The following is a 21,544-nucleotide window of genomic DNA, read 5'->3' on the forward strand; positions in this document are numbered from 1 at the left end:
ACTCTCGCCTCGACGGCGTCGCGACGCACCTCTGCATCTCGTATGTATATATCCTCTAAATACGTACACACGCGCACACGCGTCGTTTGTATCCGTCGTGGATACTAACGGCGAATGCTCGTCACCGAAAATAATCGCGCACTATCGCCGAAGTCTCGAAACGCGCGGCGTCCGACGAGCTTTTCTCGAGTTTTCGTCGCGAAGAAGCGACCTCCCGAGGTCACGCGAGCGGATTCACTTCGTCGAGGCCGAATCTCGTGAGAATCAATCTCGATCGATCGTTCCAAATATTAATTTTTGCTGCGATTTCAAAGAGCGATCGAATATAAAATATAAAGTCTTTTTTACCGTGAATATAATTGTGCGATCGACTTATTGTTAGAAAAGCGCTCTGTCGAAAAAAAGAATCTTTTCTAGTATTATATAGTAATGGTGGTGGATGTGGTGTAAAATAATAGATTTAAACTTGCATTTAAAAAATAGATTCTGCTACAAAATGTATTTTTTTATTTAATGAAAGTTAAAAGTAAAAACAATTCAAATCTCATTTTCTCTTTCATATCTGAATAAAGCGAGATGAATGAAATTTGAGTGGATGGTAACAAAGAAATTGTACTCCCCTAAGAAAGTTCTGATTTTTATATAGTGATCTGCAAACAAACCGTGAATAAATAAATAATGAAAAAATGGAACAATCGTATAAAGATTGTTAAAATCATAAAAGTGTAATCATGGTGAAAATTTTTATTATCTCGCAAAAAAATGATTAAGATTCCTTTGTATGTTCTTTTCTGACTCTTGTAACAAGAAGCTAAAGAACGGAGAAATACATTTGAAACGCGCGTTTCCTTCTCAAAATATTTACATGATCGAATGAAACGAAGCAACACTTTGCTTGCATCATCAATTTATAGATCGCATTTGCAGCTATGCCGAAGCGTCTACAAACAAATCTGACAAAGGGGTAGTTATTATCGAACAGACTTTTAGACAAAGATATCCAGATTCCTTCCAATAAACTAGAGTAAACGAAACCAACATTAGTGACATAAAAAGGATATACATTGAGAATTTCTTTTTATGCAAAAGCATTCAATATGCATGGATTAATAAAAATGAAAACTGTTTGATCATTTAACAAAATAAAAAATCTCAAAATTCTACGTACGATTTTCTTGTTATCTCGTTTCCACAACCAAGTATAAAAATAGAAAAATTGAAGAAAATATAAAAACACAGAAAAACTGCAAGTCAAATGACGCAAACTTTTTACGAACAACGTCACAACCGTATTATGGCAAGTGCAAAAAGAAGCGCATCGTTCAATTCTCATAATTAAATAATTTGTTGAATATTAGTCCTTGCGTTCAGTGCAATATCTGGATCTCGCATCTCTTTACATTCAGAAGAATATCCATCCGATGGCGGAGGACAATAGCCGATCGGCCGAGGAATCCGGTTTGCTCGAAGTCGAGAGGAAGCTCGATAGACCGAGCCGACCGCGAGACCAAAGAGCTGTCAAGGTCAAGGACAAGCCCGAGGATCCTCGACTTCCGACTCCGCCCCCGGATCCGCAGTGCCTGGCGGTCGCGCGGGATCGCGCGACAGGAATAACGTCTCGCCCTGAAGAAGAGGAAGAGGATCTCGCGGCTTACCTCAGCGAGCTCGGCGCCTCGCCGTTCGAGGGCCACTCGTTCGACTACGACACCACCCCGAATTCGACAACCTCGGTCCCCTTCGCCGAAGAAGCGTTCGAGCACCTGGACCGGCTGTACGCCTTGACGGAGCAGATCCTAGAGCTGCGCTCACGCAGCTCCAAGTTCTTCCGGCGCGTTCGAGGACTCGAGCGCGTCAAGGTTCAGAGAAATGCCGATCGGCGGCTGGAAATCGCCCTGGCGAACGATGAGGAGGAGCTGCTCCGCGATTTCACCGACGAGGACACCGGTTTCGCGGAGTCGCTGCTGGACGCGATGCTGTCGAATTGTCGGGATGCCACGTCGATTCCGAGACGAGGCGAACGTTTGAGCGGGAGATCTCCTTCGTCGTCGTCGAGGCAACGAAGCCGATCCTTCGCCCTGGCCGAGCAGAATATCTCTTCGAACCTGCTGGAACGGGCGGCCGAGGCAGCGGACAAACGCGGAGGTTCGTTCGCGAGAAACGCGAGTCATAACGGAGGTCCGAAAGTAAGCAAATGGACCAGAGTGAAGGCGGCCTTCAAATGGGAGCGCGCTTGTACCAACGATCTCGCGGACATCGCGGAATCCAGCACGTTGACGACAGCATCGTCCACGCCGACGACCAAGTATCTGAGGATCCCGGACGCGATCGCTACCGGAAGCTGGACCCCTTGTACCAGCGAAGTCTCCACGCCGATCGGCAGAGTATCGCCCGCGTCGTCCTCCAACGAGGAGGTGTTTGATGGTGAGAATTACATCTCCAGTCTATTTTGGAATTTTATAGATTTTTTATATTGCATGATGAGCTTTTCATTTGATGGCAATTTTTTCTATATTCAAATTTCAACACAAAATTAATTATACGATTATTAAATACTGACAATTTTGGGTAACTGCAAATTAAACTCTGGGATTGTCAAATAATAATCTCAATTTTTTTATTATAGAGTTATAAATAAATTTAACAAAGAATTAGCAAGATATTTTTAAAATATTCAAACACATTTATCTTTCAAATTTTTCTAAATACGAATCTGTATGACAAGTTTATGAATTAAAATTGTATATGGTGTAATATATAGTATATTCTGTATCTTTTTCATAAAATAAAATTTAATAATATAAAGTGTCATTTAATTTTATTACATATATAATATACTTAATTATATAAAATAATTATATAACAATTATGTTACTTATGTGTCTATATATAATAATTTTAAAGAAGCTTTTACAAAACAAAGGATTACACTTCGATTATTATATATTTTTCTAGATTCGCGCAAAAATTTGATAATCTATCCGGATCGACAACCGACGAAAGATGACAGAAAGAAGGAAGATCCAGATCCCATCGCAGAGAATGTCGGTTCCGTAGAATCTCCGAGCGAGGTAACATCTGTTTGATATCAAGGCGAGAAAAAGAGCACATATGATTTAAACATGAGATTGAAATATTTTCTTCGTAAATGTACAGAATTTTAAATTTTCTTCTATTATTTTTCGCGCTTCATCTCGCGTCTAGTGGCGCGCGATTCGCGTTATAAGAGCATATAGCACCGATAAGAACCCTCCGCGAAATTCCTTTCTCGCAACGCACACATATACACAAGTGCCGACTTAAAAATATCCACGGCAACGCGTGCGTGCCGCGCACGGCCGCGCCCGTTGAATTTCTTTGATCAACGCATCGCGAGCGTGTCCATTAACGGCCGTTGTCCCATTCTGAAATGCTAGTCTTTGTGGGACAGTCTTTTGGGCTGTCATTGAAAATTGCGCTTCTCCGCCTCTATTACTTATTTCAATTTCTTTAAACGAGAGCAAATCGTTCTCCGGGATTGTAGTTATAAAGAAACCTGCACTTTTTTAATTCGCTCCTTCTCATTTCTCTTTTGACAACATATATTAACATTGCATTTAACAATAATTATTTATTATTGATTGTCAAGGGAAAAAATTTTAATTTTTTTTATTATATTAAAAATTGTAGAAATTATGAAATGATCGTCGTGCTCATTCTTAATGATAGGCAAATCGCAGTAAACCATTGATTCGCATCATCTCGGATACGGATGCAACGATGCACGCTGCAAGCGTGAGAGATCCAGAAGTATCACCCAAGAGACCAACGCCGACTCTGACGATCACGATACCTTCGAATGAAGAGGAAATCAAAAGTTTATCCTCTCCGGAATCGATATCTCCTCTACCTTCGAGCACGCAAGATTCCGGCGGAAGTTCGCCGCAAGCATCCCAAGATGCGCCAGGATACGTCGAGTCCGAGGGAATTTAAACGACAGGTTGGAGAGAAGTGGCACTTGGCATGCTTTTAATGTTTGAATTTATCGCAAGACAAATGTATTTCCAATTCTGTTGTCGTCATCCTTAAATATAGATCCGATGCGATGGGGAGGTCGCGTTTGGGAATTTCTAATAGTAATTGCGCTCGTTAAAAATTCGAACAAAGTTTCTTTGTCTTCAACTTGTGTCTCAAGACAGGTCATCGCGCAACTTGAATGAGTTATTTTGTCTACGAGGAATGCGCTGCAAATAAGACAAGGCATTCTAAATTTCGCAAAGACGCTTTCTCTTGCCAAATGAACCCACATTGCGCAGACTTCGCCTCGCGTATACAGAATAATATACATTTGGTTCCAGCATTCGACGATCGAGGAAGCAGTAACGCAAGCGCCAAAGATACAGCGACAAGATTCGAAATGGAACAAGGTCAGACGTGCTTTTCTCACGAACGCCACCTTCAGCGTTCCACCGAGTCCGGTTAGAGTGGTCGCAGCACAATCATTCACAAATGATGGTGAGAATTTATATATACCAAATTTACACAAATATGTATATACACTCCTCAAAATAATTAAGGGATCAAAACAATTGTCCAAAAATAGGCAAATTTTAAATAGCTGTAACTTTGTTTCGAAAAATGATAATTTAAAAAATGAATTTCAAAGCTTGACATCTCTACTTTCGAAAGGTCATAGCTTTTTTCATTTTCTTCAATTCTGATATTTTATTACAAACAGAAAACGACAAACATAACAAAATGGAAAATTTTTTCCCACTTTGTAGACACGTCACATACACAAGATGATTTGAAAAAATTTTTTTGACATTTTCACGTTAAAGCCTGCAGTTTTCTCTGCAAAATCATTTTTTAAAATGTAAATTTTGATCTTTCCTTATCAAGTTATTGCAAATTGAAGAGAAAATGCCATTTTCACTTTAATCGGTTATAACTCTGTTAAAAATCACCGTGCAGCAATTTTGAGAATGGAATCTTAAAGCTAAATCTTTGCTCTATAGTATGATATAGAGACTGAATTTTTTTTTAACTCGTGACCTTTTTACAAACATAAGTGAAATAACGAAGAAATTCGCGAGTTTTCTCCTACTATTTAAAATAACTATTTAAAATTTGCCTATTTTTTGGACAATGTTTTTGATCCCTTAATTATTTTGAGGAGTGTATATATATTTGTATAAATTTTATACTAAAAAAAAAGAAAACATTATACAGCTGCAAAAAGATCTCTTAGCGCGAAAAAAGCCACCGAAAAATCTATTTTTGCAATAAATTATGTTTGTAATATACATCTATATTACTATATTATATTTTCTCTATTTTAATTAAACATTTGTCGAGAACCAAAAGTTTTACATTCTTACCGAGTATGAGGATTCTGAGTTTCGATTTTAATAGATCCATCACATTCTTTTATCATAAATCTTGATAATATAAATCTTTATAGAATACTTCAAAGAAAATACTATATTTGAAGGTATATGAAGCTAAAAATATATTTCTTGCACGTCTATTTTTAAAGTAGAGGTAAACATGCACAGAATAATGAGATTGAAGGAGAGACTGTTGAATTATTTCAATCTTAAAATCGTTTGCCATTTTCTTCCCTCATAACTTTCAATTCTCACGATTATAATTCTAAAGTTTCTTCATTTACAATTTTTGTCGCTACTTACTCGATCTCTTCAGCTGAACGATACATCTCTCCAGGTACTTTACCAATTCAGCCACTTTCTCGCGGTTTACTTCTATTACTTCCTGCGTCGTCGTTTCGTGTGCCTTCATTATTGCCTGGCGTAATTTCGCGATCTCTTCGAGCTTGCGACGCACTTCCTCGTCCATTTGATCAAGCATCTTCGTCGCTTCGTCCAATTGTTTCTTTGCGCATTGTGCGAGATCGGAAGGAACATTGTGTCTACGACACTCGACGAGACTCTTCTGTGCACGTTCGATGCACATAGACACGTCGCTTCGCAGATTCTTCAGCATGTAAGTTATGCGCTTCGCGTTTGGAGCGATGGCTCGTTCCAGAGCATCGAACGATCGCATGATCTCATCATTGAGCAGCAACGTCTCCTTTCGCATCCAGCTGCCATACGAGACGTCCAATTTAATCAGTTTATCAAGTTTTCCCGAAGTCGCCTTGAACAGCTTCTCCATTTGAATCGCACGAGCAGCCTTGCTGCTCTTCAAATCACTTTCCACATCGTTCGCGATTGATCGCGATTCGTCCTCCACGAATTTTATTAAATTCTCAATACAAGGCTTTAAGGATTGTTGTGCATTCAAGTAATCATCGCTGGCTGTTGTTGAATCGCACTAAAATTTATTATTAAACTCGTTACGACATTACATTAAAATAAAAAAAGTTATCGTATATTAAATATTTACAAATTACTTCATAATTAATTTTTAGTAATTACATATTTGCTCTTTTTTTAAGTTTTGATATTCGAAATATAAAATTAAATTTTTTGAACGAATAATCAGATATAAATCATTAACGATTTTATGCACATTACAATGTTATAATATATATGAAATGTGTAAAATTTGCATTATATATTTATATAATTTTACTGAATGAGAAATTTAAGAACATCTAACAGAAGGAAGCGTAAATTAAATAACTCGCGATTTACTTTTTTAATCTTAGGCTTGGAGAATAATTTTTTACAGCATAATTGTGCAAATGTTGGCTTAGGACATTGCTTAAGTTTCTTCTGATATTCTACGGGGGTTAGACGAATTTTGTTTTCCGACAAGTTAACAAACTTGCCATCTTTTGATATTTTCTTACTGAAGCGAAAAGCGGAGAATGAATTTTTTGGAATATTATTCAGAATTTGACGGCCTACTTGAAAATTTTGCAGCAACATGCCACTTGTATATGTGTCACATGTTGCTTATTAGGACGAAATAAAATGATTGAAGGCATATAACAAACAAAAGATATCGATCGCACTTCGAATCGACAAGATAACTTCGAGAGAGCAAAATCGATGGATGAAATCGACATTATAGACATAATTAGCGCATACTTTGTAATATTAAAATATTGCAAGAATGACGAGATTCTTGCAGATATTGAGATTTTCATAAATACGTAATTAAAGAGCTTGTCAACATAACATTTTTATAACTTGAAACTCCAAAAAGAAAAATTAAAAATGCAACTAAAAAAATTCGCGAGAATTTGAATCTTCGAAAATTCCTTTAACTCTTTTGCATGCCCGTTATTACGCGCTTTTCGTCGTCGCATTAAATATCTTCGTTATAAACGCAGATACGCTCCGAGCTCGCAGCTGTAGCGAAAGCATCGAGGATCTCGGTAAAACCGTTACAGGTATCAGCAGCAACTACAACAGCAGTAACAATAACCACTGTCGGGAGCAAGAAGCGCGCAAGGATTATCAGGGATTGCGAGAGAAGTTCGGTGCCGAGTTCCACCGGAAGCTGGTCGAGTGGGAGCGCCTGAAAAACACACGAAACGCTCGTGATGGTCTACCGTTGAACGAGGAACGGCTGGCACCCGAGTTCCGGAAGAAGCTGCAGGATTGGAAGCGGACGAAGAAGGGCCGACGATCCGGTGCGACCATCGAACAGCAACGTGTCAGTCGTCGACGCTTGACCGACTGGCAGCTCTGGCGCTCCTCTTCATCAAAACCCGAGCTCAGGTGTTACAATGTACGTTGATCTCGCTTATCAATATTTTGAGAATCCCTTGAAAAAAGGGTTGCTGGAAAAATGAATGACTATTTCTTGAAAAATTATAAAATAAGTCTTCTTTCAAAAAAATATAAGTTTAGCCACAAAAATTTGTGTTTCGAAAAAATTAATTATTGCTATATATAAAAATATTAACCTTTTTGTCGCAATTATAATTGCTTTCTAATTATTTAATAGATCCTTTAAGGATCCTTATGATCAAAAATTTAAATGACTATATAAAGAATTTTTCGTGTTGAAACGAAATAAAAAAAGACACGCAAGCTTTTCTTCATCGAAATCCGAGCTCAGGTGTTACAATGTACGTTGATCACGCTTATCAATATTTTGAGAATTCCTTGAAAAAAAGGACTGCTGGAAAAATGAATGACTATTTCTTGAAAAATTATAAAATAAGTCTTCTTTCAAAAAAATATAAGTTTAGCCACAAAAATTTGTGTTTCGAAAAAATTAATTATTGCTATATATAAAAATATTAACCTTTTTGTCGCAATTATAATTGCTTTCTAATTATTTAATAGATCCTTCGAGGATCCTTATGATCAAAAATTTAAATGACTATATAAAAAATTTTTCGTGTTGAAACGAAATAAAAAAAAAGACACGCAAAAGCTTTCCTTCATCGAAATCCGAGCTCAGATGTTACAATGTACGTTGATCTCGCTTATCAATATTTTGAGAATCCTTTGAAAAAAAGGCTGCTGGAAAAATGAATGACTATTTCTTGAAAAATTATAAAATAAGTCTTCCTTCAAAAAAAATATAAGTTTATCCACAAAAATTTGTGTTTCGAAAAAATTAATGATTGCTAAATATAAAAATGTTAACTTTCTTGTCGTAATTATAATTACTTTCTAATTATTTAATAGATCCTTCGAGGATTCTTACGACCGAAAATTTAAATGACTATATACAGAATTTTTCGTGTTGAAACGAAATAAAAAAAAAAAAAAGAAACGCAAGCACAAATAAAGAAAATGTATGCCTTTTTTCAACAACTCTATTTTAATTATAATTTGCAATATATATTTTTCTCTGGATGTGTTTTTTATATGGTAGAAAAATCAGAATTCAATCGGTTCTCGCGGAAGCTGCGCGAGTATCGGTAGCGCAGGAAGCTTCGGCAGCGATGGAAAACAGCATCTCTGCGAGGACTTCATCAAGCGGATGGAGGCGTGGAGGAGGATGAGTGAAGCCGCGTGTCGAAGCAACGAGAGACCAAAATCGCCGGCTAATCGCATCGCGTCCGACAACATCGACGAAACGGAATTTCTCGCCTTAGAGAAGCTGCTGTTGCTGTTTGGTCAAAGAATCGGGAAGGAACATCGTGAGAGCGACGCGAGACAACTGAATGATTGCTTCGACGGCGACTCGAGGTATAGAAATCCGTGTTAATAATGTTTGAATATTTTTTTAAATGACATATTTTGGTTAGATATAAAAAAAATAATAAAAGCCAGAAAAAATAATGCGTGTGTATAAATGATAAATTATTAAGTTTTTTAATTAAAAGATTCATGGCTATGTCTCGAGGCGTAAACTGTGGTAACGAAGTGTTGATTCGCACATCCGTTGGATCCTATCGGTTCGAAGGGATATCCCGAGAATTCACAAGAAAATTATACGATTGGGAAAAGTATCGCGGAATATCGCCCAGGTCCTCGACATTCCGCCTTTTGGGACCTGGTTATACGCCGTTCATGCAAGGTTCGGACGAAGCTACGTTGACAGAATCATCAAGTACGACGGGTAAGATTAAAATAATTTCTTGAGAAGCTCGATATTTTCTAGAACAGAATACAAATTATATAAATAAATGTTAATTTATTCAGATATTGTTATTATTACAAAAATTATAGGAAAGAATCGTGGATTCCACTGGACCCTAAAGAGATCCAAGTCGGATGGTAGCGTGTTCGAAGGCAGTCTTCGGGATGAATCGTTCACTATGCGTCGATCCACGAGTCTCCAATCTCTGATCTCTACCAACAAACTCGAAGATGACACTCGAATGAACACTCTGCCAGTTTCTAGTACGTATACTATTTTAGGAATCTTTTTTTCGATATATTTTTCATATTTTGTCTCTTTTTTCCTTTTTATTGTTATATAGTATGTATGTCCGATGACATACTTGTAATTAATTTTTTATTTCTTTGTTACATAATAATAATAAATATTACCTTTGTTACAGATAACTCGCAGGGGATGAAAGATCCCTCAGAGGACACGGCAGTGGAGGACTCCGAACCAGAGGCGATGATCGTCGATATCGAGGACGTCATCGAAGAGACAGCCAGTCCTTTGACCGGGGTACAACCTCATCAGACGCCGGTGTATTCTGTCGCGGCCAGCGAAACCACCAGCATCGCCGTCCCTCTCGGTACAGTTACATCCAGCCACGAGCCGTCGCCGGTGTTCTTGGTCGAAGCTGAAGATAATGAGAATTGCGAACCATGGAACGGCAGAAAGTGGATCGGTCAGGAAATTCGAGCGAACGAGAGTCCGAGACGCTTCTCGCTATCCGAGGACTGGCACGAGAAAGTGACATTTTTGAAGGAAGATAAATCGAGCTGGAAGGAAGACACCAAGGAGAATCAAGGAGCCACAGACTGGATCGAAAAAAGACGCCGTTCGAGTCTAGATTTCGACGATTCTCTGAAATCCGACCAATCGATTGAATGGAATCGAGATACTTCGGACGAGTCGTGCGATAAACCGAAGAGGTAAGTTATTTTTCCACAGAAAAGTTATCGCTTTTTTTCACCTAAAATCGATATTTTTTCAGAGATTCAATCACACTCGAATTGCCTCTAACGCCGATCTATGAAAGTAAAAATGATACGAAGAAACAAGAGTCTTCTTTTGGTAAATTATATTAATTTTCTTAGACATTAGGTTAAATATTTCATTGCCAGAGTTATCTTTTTTATTTTCTAAGTTTTTCAATTTTTTTTCATAGCATCTTGTAAATCGTAAGTATTTTACTTTTTCTTTCGCTGTCCTGTTTCAGAAAATGACAACTCCGAATCTGCGTACTTTGCGGATAATTTCGAACCTACGTCGACGACCTGGAATGCGGAAGAATTAATGGTACAGTTAAATAATTTAATCTTACTTTAAAATATAATTAATTTTGCACGTTGGTTATTTATATAGTTTTAATATTTTTCAAAGCATGAACGTGTAATAAAAAAAAAGTTGCTTATAAAAAATATTTTTTAATAATCGTCCAAAGAGAGATACTCGAATCATTGTGTTGAGGCTCAAACTTTTTGGAAAAATAAGTTTTATCATAGCGCAATTGAAATTAGCGTCCTGTCGGTACAACCAGGACTCGCCGCGCACGTGGACTAAGGAGATGAACGAGACCAGAAAGATCGAGGATTTAGCAGATGAATTAATGAATAATGAGCAGACAATCGATGCAGTGGACTTTCAAGATGACAGAAACGACCAAGAGGCCAAAAAAGAAAAAATAATTATCAGCACAGATTTTTGTACTTACCAATTGGCAAAAACAATAGCATCTTCAGATCGCCGCGATTCCACGGAAACTTTATCGAAATTATCGAACTCAAACTTGGGTAAGATGTTTTTTTATTCTTCTTCAATCTTAATTTATATTTTTATTAGTTACTCATTCGTTTTATATTTTTATTTTCTTACATAAGCATCTCATTAAAATAATTCTTCTTGGCAGACGATAACAAAGATATGTCGGAATGCTGCGATCTTAATATTAAAAATGAGACTTCAGCACGTTACGAGAATTGTAGTTCTCCCGAGCTACAGGATGTCGATCGACATTATGAAATTCTCACATTTAAAACAGACACGTACGACGATACGGTGAATAATCACTTGTACGAACCGGTCGATTATCACGAAGAAGTACGCGGTTCCTCTTATGACGACAAAAATAAATCCATAAGAGAGAGTCTTTTGTCATCAAAGTTAGCAGGAATGGATAGATCTAATCTTGCGGAAACTTCGAAAAGCCTCTTGACCAATTCGACCATTCGGACTGTACCAATAACCGTCTGTCGAGACAACGAAGCGCGCTGTTTGGAGAAAATTCTGATCAACGAGGAGACGCTGAACAAAATAATCGTTCCCACAGCGAGCGCGGAGAACGGAATGAAGAGAATCCGGAATCGTTTCGCGAGCGATGAACACCCAGACGACGTCATCGACGATCGATCGATCGATTACAGTTCATCTGCGAAGATCGCGACTCGCGACAATCAGATTGACGGTATCAAGAAGGACGGGTTTTCCTCCAAGAACGTTTTTGTCAAGACCAAACGCATGATATTCGGCCCATTCCGTCGCTCGGAAGACCGGACAGCTTCAAGAAAGGAAAGCGACGGCTTCATCGACAGTCGACTCCGACGTTCGTCGAAATCCAAAAGTAAATCGAGATCGGCGTCGCCCAAATTATCTCGACACGACGCTTTAATGCGCATCTCGTCCTTACCGTGGCCTCTACGCTCCACCCCGAAGGATAGCGAAGGTCCTTTCGAAGCTGAGTCCAGAAGAAGCTCAGGAAGCAAAATGGAAGATGCAATGACGATCCAGCAAAGAAATTCGTCCTGCGAAGAGAATAGAGAATTCAACAATCTACTAACTGAGGAGAAGTCAACATTGTCATCAAATAATGTAAGCTCTGAAAAGATTCGACACTCGGATACGAAATTTGTGACTGCGCCGAGAAATATATGTTCGTTCGGGATGACTTCTACACGAATTTCTGAGCGATCAGATCGATCGAAAGTAACATCGATTAAACAGGACCGATGCGGTCAAACGCAGAACGATGAAGAACGCGGTAAAGTCAAGTGTAATCAAGTCGATGTTGAAGAAAAGCGAGACGAGGAAAGATTCAGCCGAAAGCAAGACGAAAGGGAGAACAGATTCGTCCAAAAACAGGACAAAGCGAGGCAGCAGGATGAGAGTCACGTGAAATGCGACACGGTATCATCCGATTTGATGCACAAGCTTCGAATACTTTCGGATGCTGCGGCGAAAAAGGAGGGTCGAGCGACGATTACAGAATCTCCCGTCATCAGCGATCCGGAATCGCGTTCCTCGAGAATACGTCGCGCCAAAGAGAGCTTCCTGTCGCGTCGAGGCGGTCCTTTCTGTCGCTCCATGATGGAGTCGTCGGAAGAAATTGCGGATCCTTGGAAACGTTCAACGCTGATGTCCAGTAGTCAGATATCAATTGAAACGTCAAAGCCGAATGAAAATCTAGTGGTTGCAGAATCCAACGAAACAGAAAATGCGGCAAGTCTAATAAAAATGACGTCGCCGATCGCACAAGACGAAATCGGTTCTTTAAGTGAGGACAAAATCGACGGGTGTCAGGAGAAGAATCTCACGATCGACGCCGGTGTTCGATCGGAATCGCTGGTGAAATCGGCGAGCGCCAGTATGATCAACGTGGATCCCAATACATTCGATCGATTAGCTACGACCGATCGCGGATGCGAGTCCTTGCCAAGGGCGATCGCGAAGCGGCGCGACTCTTCGGGGCCGCTGGCGAAGATCGTCGGCAAGCTGAGACTGTCGCGACTGATTCGCGCCAAAAACGACAATGGAGGTATGAGCACGATTTCGACGTTGTGCAGGCAGAGTTTGTTGATCGACATGCGTGACGATCCTGAGAATCGACGGAGCAACGAACGGGAATCGGAGAGGGATTCGGTTGCGAAGGATGAGGATAAGGACGATGATCGTTCGGGTGAATCTTCTTAAAACGATACTTAAACAAAGTTTTCATCAACATATTGTTTACGTAATATTCCGGGTATATCTGTGAATTTTTTAAATTTATTTCTTAAGTTTGTTTAGGTCTTGCAACAACGAGAAAGTAATCTTGAATAATAGATATAAGTTTTTCTCTTTTTCACTAGTCGGATACTGATGTTTCAATTAATTTATTCATTAACAAAAACCTGAGCGCGCTAATGGAAAATGTATAAGCAATTGAAAGTAAACAATTTTTCATAAATTAAGCCTCCAAACTGTTAATAGATAACAATTATTCATAACACGATTTGTTATGACAAAATCGCTTAAAATTAAAATAAAAAACGTATATTTATTTTAATTTTATTATTATCCCTTCGGAGGAAACACGACTTCAAGATAGATTACGCCAAGTCGCGTGCTCTCTATTTCTTTTTTTTTCTAACAATACTCGCGCAAACATCGCATCCCCGCGCGCAACGGACGGCAAACACAATGACGGGTCCGATCAGTGTTTGATTAAACGGGATTAATGTCCCCGGGGCGGTCTCAAGTGGGCGAAGGGAGAAAGCGCGCGCGTGCCGCCACGACTCGATTCTCTCCCTCATCCCCTTTTTTCGCCCCATTCCGCGCGCGTTCCGCTCCGGTTCCGACCGAAGGACCTTTCCGCGTGGATCGTCGAACCGTCGCTCGATCGCATTAAGAGGATTTCATTCGGCCTCGAAACGATCGCAAACAAACCGCTCGACCGGCGTCAGCGACTTGTTTTCGACCCAGGCATTGTATATAGCGTAACATCGATTGACGACGAGAGAGAGAGAGTGCCATGGGAAGAATGTTGATCTCCGACGAAATGATATCCCTCGGGACACCGAGGGATGCAAATTCGCGTTTGTGTTCGGTCGAGCTTCAGATTTCCTCTACTCCATCTATTCATATCCGATAAATGTAATATTCAATTTTTCTTCATATTTTATAATAAAATATTTATGCTGTCTAATATATATAAATCATGCATAAATAAATAAAGTGTTAAAAATAAATAAAATAAAAGATTAAAATAAAATTCAATTTATAATTTTATACGTTCCCTAATATATAATAAATAAAATATTTGTATATCAGAATACATAAATATATATAAAGTTATGTGATACTTAAAATTATTAATAAATTCTCGTTTTAATTTTGGGTCATGAGATCGAAAATTATAGATTTCTTCAAATAAACGTAACATTAAAAAATTTATAAAATAATTTAACTAATATCAAAATAAATAATCATATTTACAGAGAAAAGTATATTCTTGCTGCAAAAATATTTGTTTCAAAATAGTCGGACAATATTTTTTATTCCCATGGTTTCCCTCAGCCATTCTGAGATAATCGAGGACATTAAGAAAACCACAAGATATTGTATCTTCTGGGGCGGGACTGAGAGTACACGGCTATACAAGCGCGTTGGGAAAAATACGTTCGCCCAGGTACAGGATCCTTTGCCGATTTACGATTTGAGACGCGCGAGACGCGCAGGATCATCGACGCGCGGCACAATGGGCGGTCGTGTTGCTCGTTGCCTTCTCCAGGATCGAGCTGTCCGTCTACCTGCGTCTATAATCCGGAAGCGTTCGCGGGAGCACGCATGCAGGCTTGCCGAGAAGATATTAATGTCGTGGGACCGCGATGATCGCGTATACGAAACATCGCTCCGGATCTCGTCTCCATTCTTCTTAGACAATACCCGCGATCGACTTCCGTCAGACCACCTGGATGGGAACGATAGGTTCACGGTCATTTTGAAATACCCTTATACGTACGTACGACACCGATTTTTAATTAATTATTATCATAATTGATTTATTAAATATTTAAATATTTTATATTTAGGCTCGTATAAATTCAAACTTCATTTAAGAATAGGCCAACTAAACGAGCTAGATTATTTTTCGGGTGTTAAGTGGTTTTTCTTATTTCAAATAATTTTAGAAACACACATTACATAATACTAGAAGAGAAAACTGTTGTACAGTCGAAACGTTTACTCTTTTAGTATTATGTAATGTGTTTCTAAAATTATTTGGAATAATAAAAATCATTTAACACCCAAAATAATCTAGCTCGTTTAGTTGGCCTATTTAATCAAATATGAAGAATTGTGTTTCAATCGAACGCGAAAATTTCGAGCGAATTTCTCTCATCATCGCGTTCTGTAAAGTGAAAATATTTTTTTTTCTTTTTTTGGAAGCCTTGGAATGCAAATTCTCGAACAAATGCATTATACAGCGGACTCGAATTTGAAACGAGCGAAGGCATATTGATCGCGCGAGCGAAAAGCGACTGATTTATTGCGAGAGTAATACTTATTGTAATTCTGCTGCAACGGGGTGCATAAGTAGACGCATACGTTGTTTGTCTTCCCCACGTGGCTGAATTTCATTTTGTGTCTAGATGTTTTTTTAATGACATGAAATATCTATTAAAAATAATAAACGATCCAATTTTTGAGTCTGGAAAATTTAAAAGATTATTAGAATTATTAGATCATATAATATGCAACTAATTTAAAATATGAATACAATGAAAGTTTTCAAAATGATATAATGTTTAGATCTATTTTGACATTTTGCTAATATTTACATTCTTAATAACGTAACATCTCAAACTGTCTAGAGTCGCAAAAAGTGGAAAGCCTTTTTTAGCTTCTTGAGATTAACAAATAAAAAAAGAACTGAAAAGATCCTTCTTCTCTAAAGTCCTCAATCAAAATGAAGATGAGATGCCGGTGACTTAAGAAGCCGTCCGCGCTGTCCGAATCTTGACACGACGAAATGTATTTCCACCGTCGCGATCCTCCGATTCCGATGTATGCGTGTGTGTGTGTCCTCTCGTTCATACATAAATTACCATTCAGTCCATTCCCGGTCTGCGAAGAAGAGAGATAGGAGCGACGACGAGAGGGAGAAAAATACAGGTGCTGCGGACCGTTGAATGCGCGGTTACCACCGACAAATTTCGATCGCCAGTTATCGTTCGATCCGGTCGCGAGATTGCATTATCCCGATGCTTATAATCGGGGACCGAAATATTCGGCTGCGTATGCGTATACGCGCGCGTTAGACCGTTTCTCAAATAAAGCAATCTCCAGGATCAGACAACATCGCGGCGGCATTAGTCCTTTTATCCCTCTCTCGCAACCCTTTCAGCCAGAGATCGCGAAAGTAGCCACTGCAGAGTGCAGCCGGACTCCTCTTTGTCAGAAACGGAGCCTGCTGACAGAACGAAGGTGGTTAGTCGACTCGGCAGAATTAATCGCCTCGGAAAATATTTACGTTCTCTCGTCCAAAAGGGCCCCATCGCCTGTCTCCCTCTTTCTTCTACAGTGGTCCTCTCCTCGGATCCTTCGGTATTCCTCCTCCACTATGTGAAAAGATCTTCGCGGTTAGATTCGGCAGCGCGGATCTCAGATCAGCGACCACTTACGGTAGTTTGATCTTATCCCGATGCCGGGAGGCAAAGAGAAATTAAGTGCCACGCGACACGTACATAAAACACATGTTGGAATAAAACCAGTTTTCGCTAGATATTAATTAATAATTTCCATCATTAGATCCGAATGATTAATTACATTCTGAAGTTTCACTCCAAATATGTTAAAATAATATTCATTTAAAATTTTTCAAATCTTAAAACAAAAAACAGGTTTTATATATGCATGTACATGTCAAAATAATAATTTCTATCAATAATAAAATTGTTTAAGCAATTTTTTGTAGTTGTTTACAAGAAAGTATATATGCGAGATATTAAAAAATATTTTTATTTTTATACCGGTAACGTGATAAAATGATTGGTAACGTAATACGCAATTCTTGGAGAAAGATCGGGATGTTGTTATACAAGTTAGCACTTGGGATCTACTTTTCTCGCCGTACTGGTTGAAAGGAATACTACTGAACCTTGGCAGTTTGCACGTAGAAGTTTGTTTTATTCCTAAATAACGCTAAATGCGAAAGGGCGGAGGCACTACTGCAGTCTATTGTCACCGAAACACAAAACGCAACATGGTTTATGATTCTTCGACAGTATTTATTTAGATGCCGCACTTCTTCCTTCGTCATTGCCTCAAAGAATGTCATATTTATCTAACTTCTGTGGCATCTGGAAGAGATCACATTCTCATATAAAATTTAGAGAAACAACTTCTCTTGTGTAAAAAAATAGAAATAAGTTACTTCTCCTCATTTATTGTGATTACATAAAAATTGTGCGACTAATCTTGGTTTATTATATTCACTAGTTGCGCGTAACTTGACGGATGATGAAAAAAGCATGCTAAGATAATTCGTCACTAGACAGCTCCGAAAGATCTGTTTTTATTAAAAATTCTTTTAATTCTACATAAATGCTACAATATATAAATAATAATTGCTAAATAAAAATTTAATTTAGCAATTATCAAAAAGGAATGAAAAGGTATAAGATGCAGGAGGAAGGAAGGAAGAAAAAGAGGAAGGAGTCATCGTTGGAAGGAAAGAAGTCTGCAGGTTCTTCTCAAATTGCGATGAAACCGGGCACCTCCGCGTCGCCCAGGTTTCGTATAACGAATGGACCACCGATGATGGTGCTGCTCGTCATTCTCTCTTTCGCTTTTTCGATGAATATCCATTTGTCCATCCAGCGACCCCAACTAGCAAATTCTTACTTCGAGGAGTTGCGCGAAAAGTGGACCGACAATCGCGACACCGATTATTAAGATAACTGCGCACGATGACGACAAATGATGAAACAAAGGGTCGAAAAAAAGACGTTGATTCGTCTAATTTATCGTTGTAATTTTTGAAAGAAGCGTAGAGGATTTTAATCCAAAATTAGAAGTCACGTATGTACGTAATACATGCAGATATATTTCTTGTATGCATAGATATTGAAAAATTATATCGCACGGATGCAAAGATCATGTGGAGAGTTATGTAAAATAATTTTATTTTGTAAAAAAAATACATCGCATTTCAGTCTCGCAAAGAATACGTAGCTAATTGTCGTATCAAAAATAAATTATAATAGTATACACAATTCTGCGGGCTATATGATACAGCGCTTAAGATTAATTAACTCTTATAACAGGCTATAATACAAAATTTACATCTATTTACATACGTATAATATCGCTAATATTTTATAGATCCGAGATCGCATGTCAGCAATTATTTTACATTGTTCGATATATCTGTGCATTTTTCAGTTTTCACAGTACAACGAATAATTGTGCGTGAATATTGAAAAGTGTGAAACATACAGAGCGCATCAGTAAATAATACATAATGATAATACGTCATTTCTCGTTCTGCTTATTAACGAAACAATTATTGATTTAATGGTCAATTTATCTCTCAATATTATAGATATTGATAATTATTATTTATATTTTACAAAAGGCACATTTCTCAAATGCGATAACATGGACTCGATCTCTCTCTCTCTCTTCCATCTTTCTGATTAAATTTATTTTTCACAACGTCAATGTTCGAAGAATTCGCGAATCTCATATTTGACGTCTCTTATTTAAGGTCCCGCTTTACCTTAAGCTTAAACGAGCTTAACTGCTTCCAGCACCGCGGAAAGCCTCACTGTAGCAGATCGTAAAGCGCAGTAATGTAAGATTGAGCCATCTGCAACGTCTCATACTTGGACAACTGCCTATCATTGCCCAGAGACGGCAAGTAAGCGCGGAGTCTGTCGAAAGCCTTGTTCAGGTTCTGCATTCGTCTCCTCTCGCGCGCGTTGGCGGCCAGCCGACGTTTCCGGACGATGGTCGAGTTGACGTACTTGCCTCGTCTGCGGACCGCGTCACGCTCGCCGGAAGTGACGTTCGCGTTCTCCGGATGGTCCACTCCGTCCTCGCTGATCTCCTCGTCGTCTTCACTGTCACCGTCCATTATTCTGTCGGACAGGCTGGAGTTGCTGATGACGCTGCCGTGACAGGACTGCGTTTTGTCGGCATCCAGGACGAGCGTCTCCTCGGGATCCTCTCGCTCGCCGTCCAAATTGACCATCTCCTCGGTCACGAGATGGTCCATCGCGCTGACCCGCAACCGTTTATGACCGAGGTTGTTCAGCCCGATCGTCGACGAGGTCCTCTTGTCCTTGCCGACCGAGGTCAGCAGCCGATACGTCGACGGCGCGCTGTTGAGAGTCTCTGGTTCCGACGAGATCGACAACGTCGTGGCCGGACTGACGGATCGCAGACTGGCGGTGGGACTCGGCGTGTGCCAGCCGTCGCTGCAGTTGCTGCTGTCATAAACGAGACTCTGCGGCACGGCCAGGGTGCTCATGGGCGGCAGACCGATCTTGCTGGTCTTCGTGTAATTCGGCAGATCCAGGTACGCGCAGGCTGCGAGCGGCTCGTCCTCACGCGGCGGGAACATGTATCCGTAACGAAACATCTCCTGCAATTCCATAGCAGGATCCTCACGACGAAACGACGCGCGCACGCGCTACGATTTCACGCGGATGATGATGATGATGATGAGTCTTCTCCTTCTTTTCCCGCGCTCCAAGATTTCCTTTCACTGAAACCGCACTTGATAACCGATCGCGAAAGTCTCTCCTTCTCCTCCGCAGCTTCTTATCCCCGGTGATCGATCGATCTCTCTTACTCGAGGATGGGTCGATGTACGAATCGTGCGCGTGAAATCGAGCCAAGACGAGCCACGGGGTGGTTCTGAAGCCGGGTAAAACGGCATCGGGATATTTATGCGTTCGTGGAGCGAGGCACCCTCGCGTAGCACGTGCCGCACCGCCAATCACCGTCGAGCGCGGTTCCCCACTTCGAGATGAAGGAGTCGAGGGAACCGGCCAAGTCGGAGTTCGCGAGCGGGGGCCGCAACAGGTGGCCCGGCGCCTCCGTCGTACCCGTACGAGATCTCGCATGTAGGAACCAGGTACAGCCATTAAAGTCATTGCGCATTACGAAAAATTCGATGCATTAAATGAATGAGTCGATGATCGCTTGCTTCATCGGAGAAATTATGGCTACGTTCAGTCTTGTGCTTAGATGATTTTCAAATTAGCCAGATAAAGATGAGATCAAAATATATGTAAATTTATCTTATAAAGATGATTTTGTTTTAGATATATCTAGATAAAATATAAAATTAGATAATTTTCTAGATAATCATTTTAAAAAATGCTTATGTAAATACAGTTATAAAAAAATGTAAATTATAAATAAAAATATATTCATATTTTTTTGATAAATTTTCAGTATTTTTTATGCGCTATGACTTTCAATCAAATTATCTGAACATTATTCTAGATAATTTAATAAAGTGATAATATTTTTTCCCATCTAAGATGCAGATATAGATAATACATATTTTTGTTATCTATATAAAGATAAGATGACGCGAACGAAAGTTTCATCTAGATGATCATCTATATAACTTTATTTAAATAACAGCAAACACTGGCTACATTAATTCGATAAGTTAGATCCAGCTTACTGTTTGTTGCTATTTTCTTATGTGAAATCATGTATTTTTATATGTCTCTTCTTGGATTTTGTATTATGTAGATAATTTAATAAAACTAATGGCGAATGATGAAGGTTCCTCGTCTGATAGTGTTTGCTACCTGCTGTCGAGAAGCTACTTTATATATTCTTACGCTTCCCCAAGTGCAACACCGGAAAATCACCATTAACTTGTGCACGCGTGCATAAGGGTGAGTGTGCACCTCGTGACCGCACAACGGACACGCGTGCGAGTTTTGGCAGGTGGAAAGTATTATATAATTAGTAATTGGATCACTTAAAATACGTAAATACGTGAATTACATATGTATGTATCCAATAAAATTTACTTAAGTAACTTATTACAATACAAATGTCATAGAAATGATTCTGCGTCAAGTTTCTCGAAATGTCAAGACGTATATTGATGTGGCATGGAAATAATTGCAAATAGATGGTGTATTGATTCACACTTTACGATATACAAATTTTAAATATCGCAAAAACATTTTAATATTATATATTTCTATTATATAAATATATCATATATAAATCTGTT

General features: G+C 39.1%; 3 protein-coding genes across 3 annotated transcripts; 1 reads left to right on the top strand and 2 right to left on the bottom strand.

The window, feature by feature from the left end:
* Positions 1-128: 128 nt before the first annotated feature.
* Positions 129-13,831, top strand: LOC114941768 (uncharacterized). Its single transcript, XM_029316885.2, is given in 16 exon segments — positions 129-257; positions 928-964; positions 1,407-2,421; positions 2,953-3,068; positions 3,706-3,924; positions 3,926-3,976; positions 4,335-4,491; positions 7,280-7,680; positions 8,782-9,098; positions 9,236-9,471; positions 9,582-9,755; positions 9,917-10,448; positions 10,511-10,590; positions 10,736-10,815; positions 11,057-11,309; positions 11,426-13,831. Coding segments are annotated over 14 exon segments (5,673 nt in total). The 5' UTR covers positions 129-257; positions 928-964; positions 1,407-1,421; the 3' UTR covers positions 13,483-13,831.
* Positions 5,647-6,872, bottom strand: LOC146722593 (uncharacterized). The gene is given in 2 exon segments (XM_085484372.1): positions 5,647-6,312; positions 6,636-6,872. Coding segments are annotated over 2 exon segments (903 nt in total).
* A 5,268-nt stretch (positions 13,832-19,099) lies between the features above and the next one.
* Positions 19,100-19,933, bottom strand: ato (atonal). Its single transcript, XM_029316986.1, has one exon. It carries the CDS (start codon positions 19,931-19,933, stop codon positions 19,100-19,102), a length of 834 nt encoding a protein of 277 aa, XP_029172819.1.
* Positions 19,934-21,544: the final 1,611 nt, after the last annotated feature.

Source organism: Nylanderia fulva, unplaced genomic scaffold, assembly GCF_048542155.1.
Source record: "Nylanderia fulva isolate GAGA-0341 unplaced genomic scaffold, ASM4854215v1 Scaffold3, whole genome shotgun sequence".
NCBI lineage: Eukaryota > Metazoa > Arthropoda > Insecta > Hymenoptera > Formicidae > Nylanderia > Nylanderia fulva.

What these genes read in the sequence shown, in the direction of transcription:
- ato (XM_029316986.1), bottom strand. Translation starts at nt 19,933, where the DNA reads ATGGAATTGCAGGAGATGTTTCGTTACGGATACATGTTCCCGCCGCGT.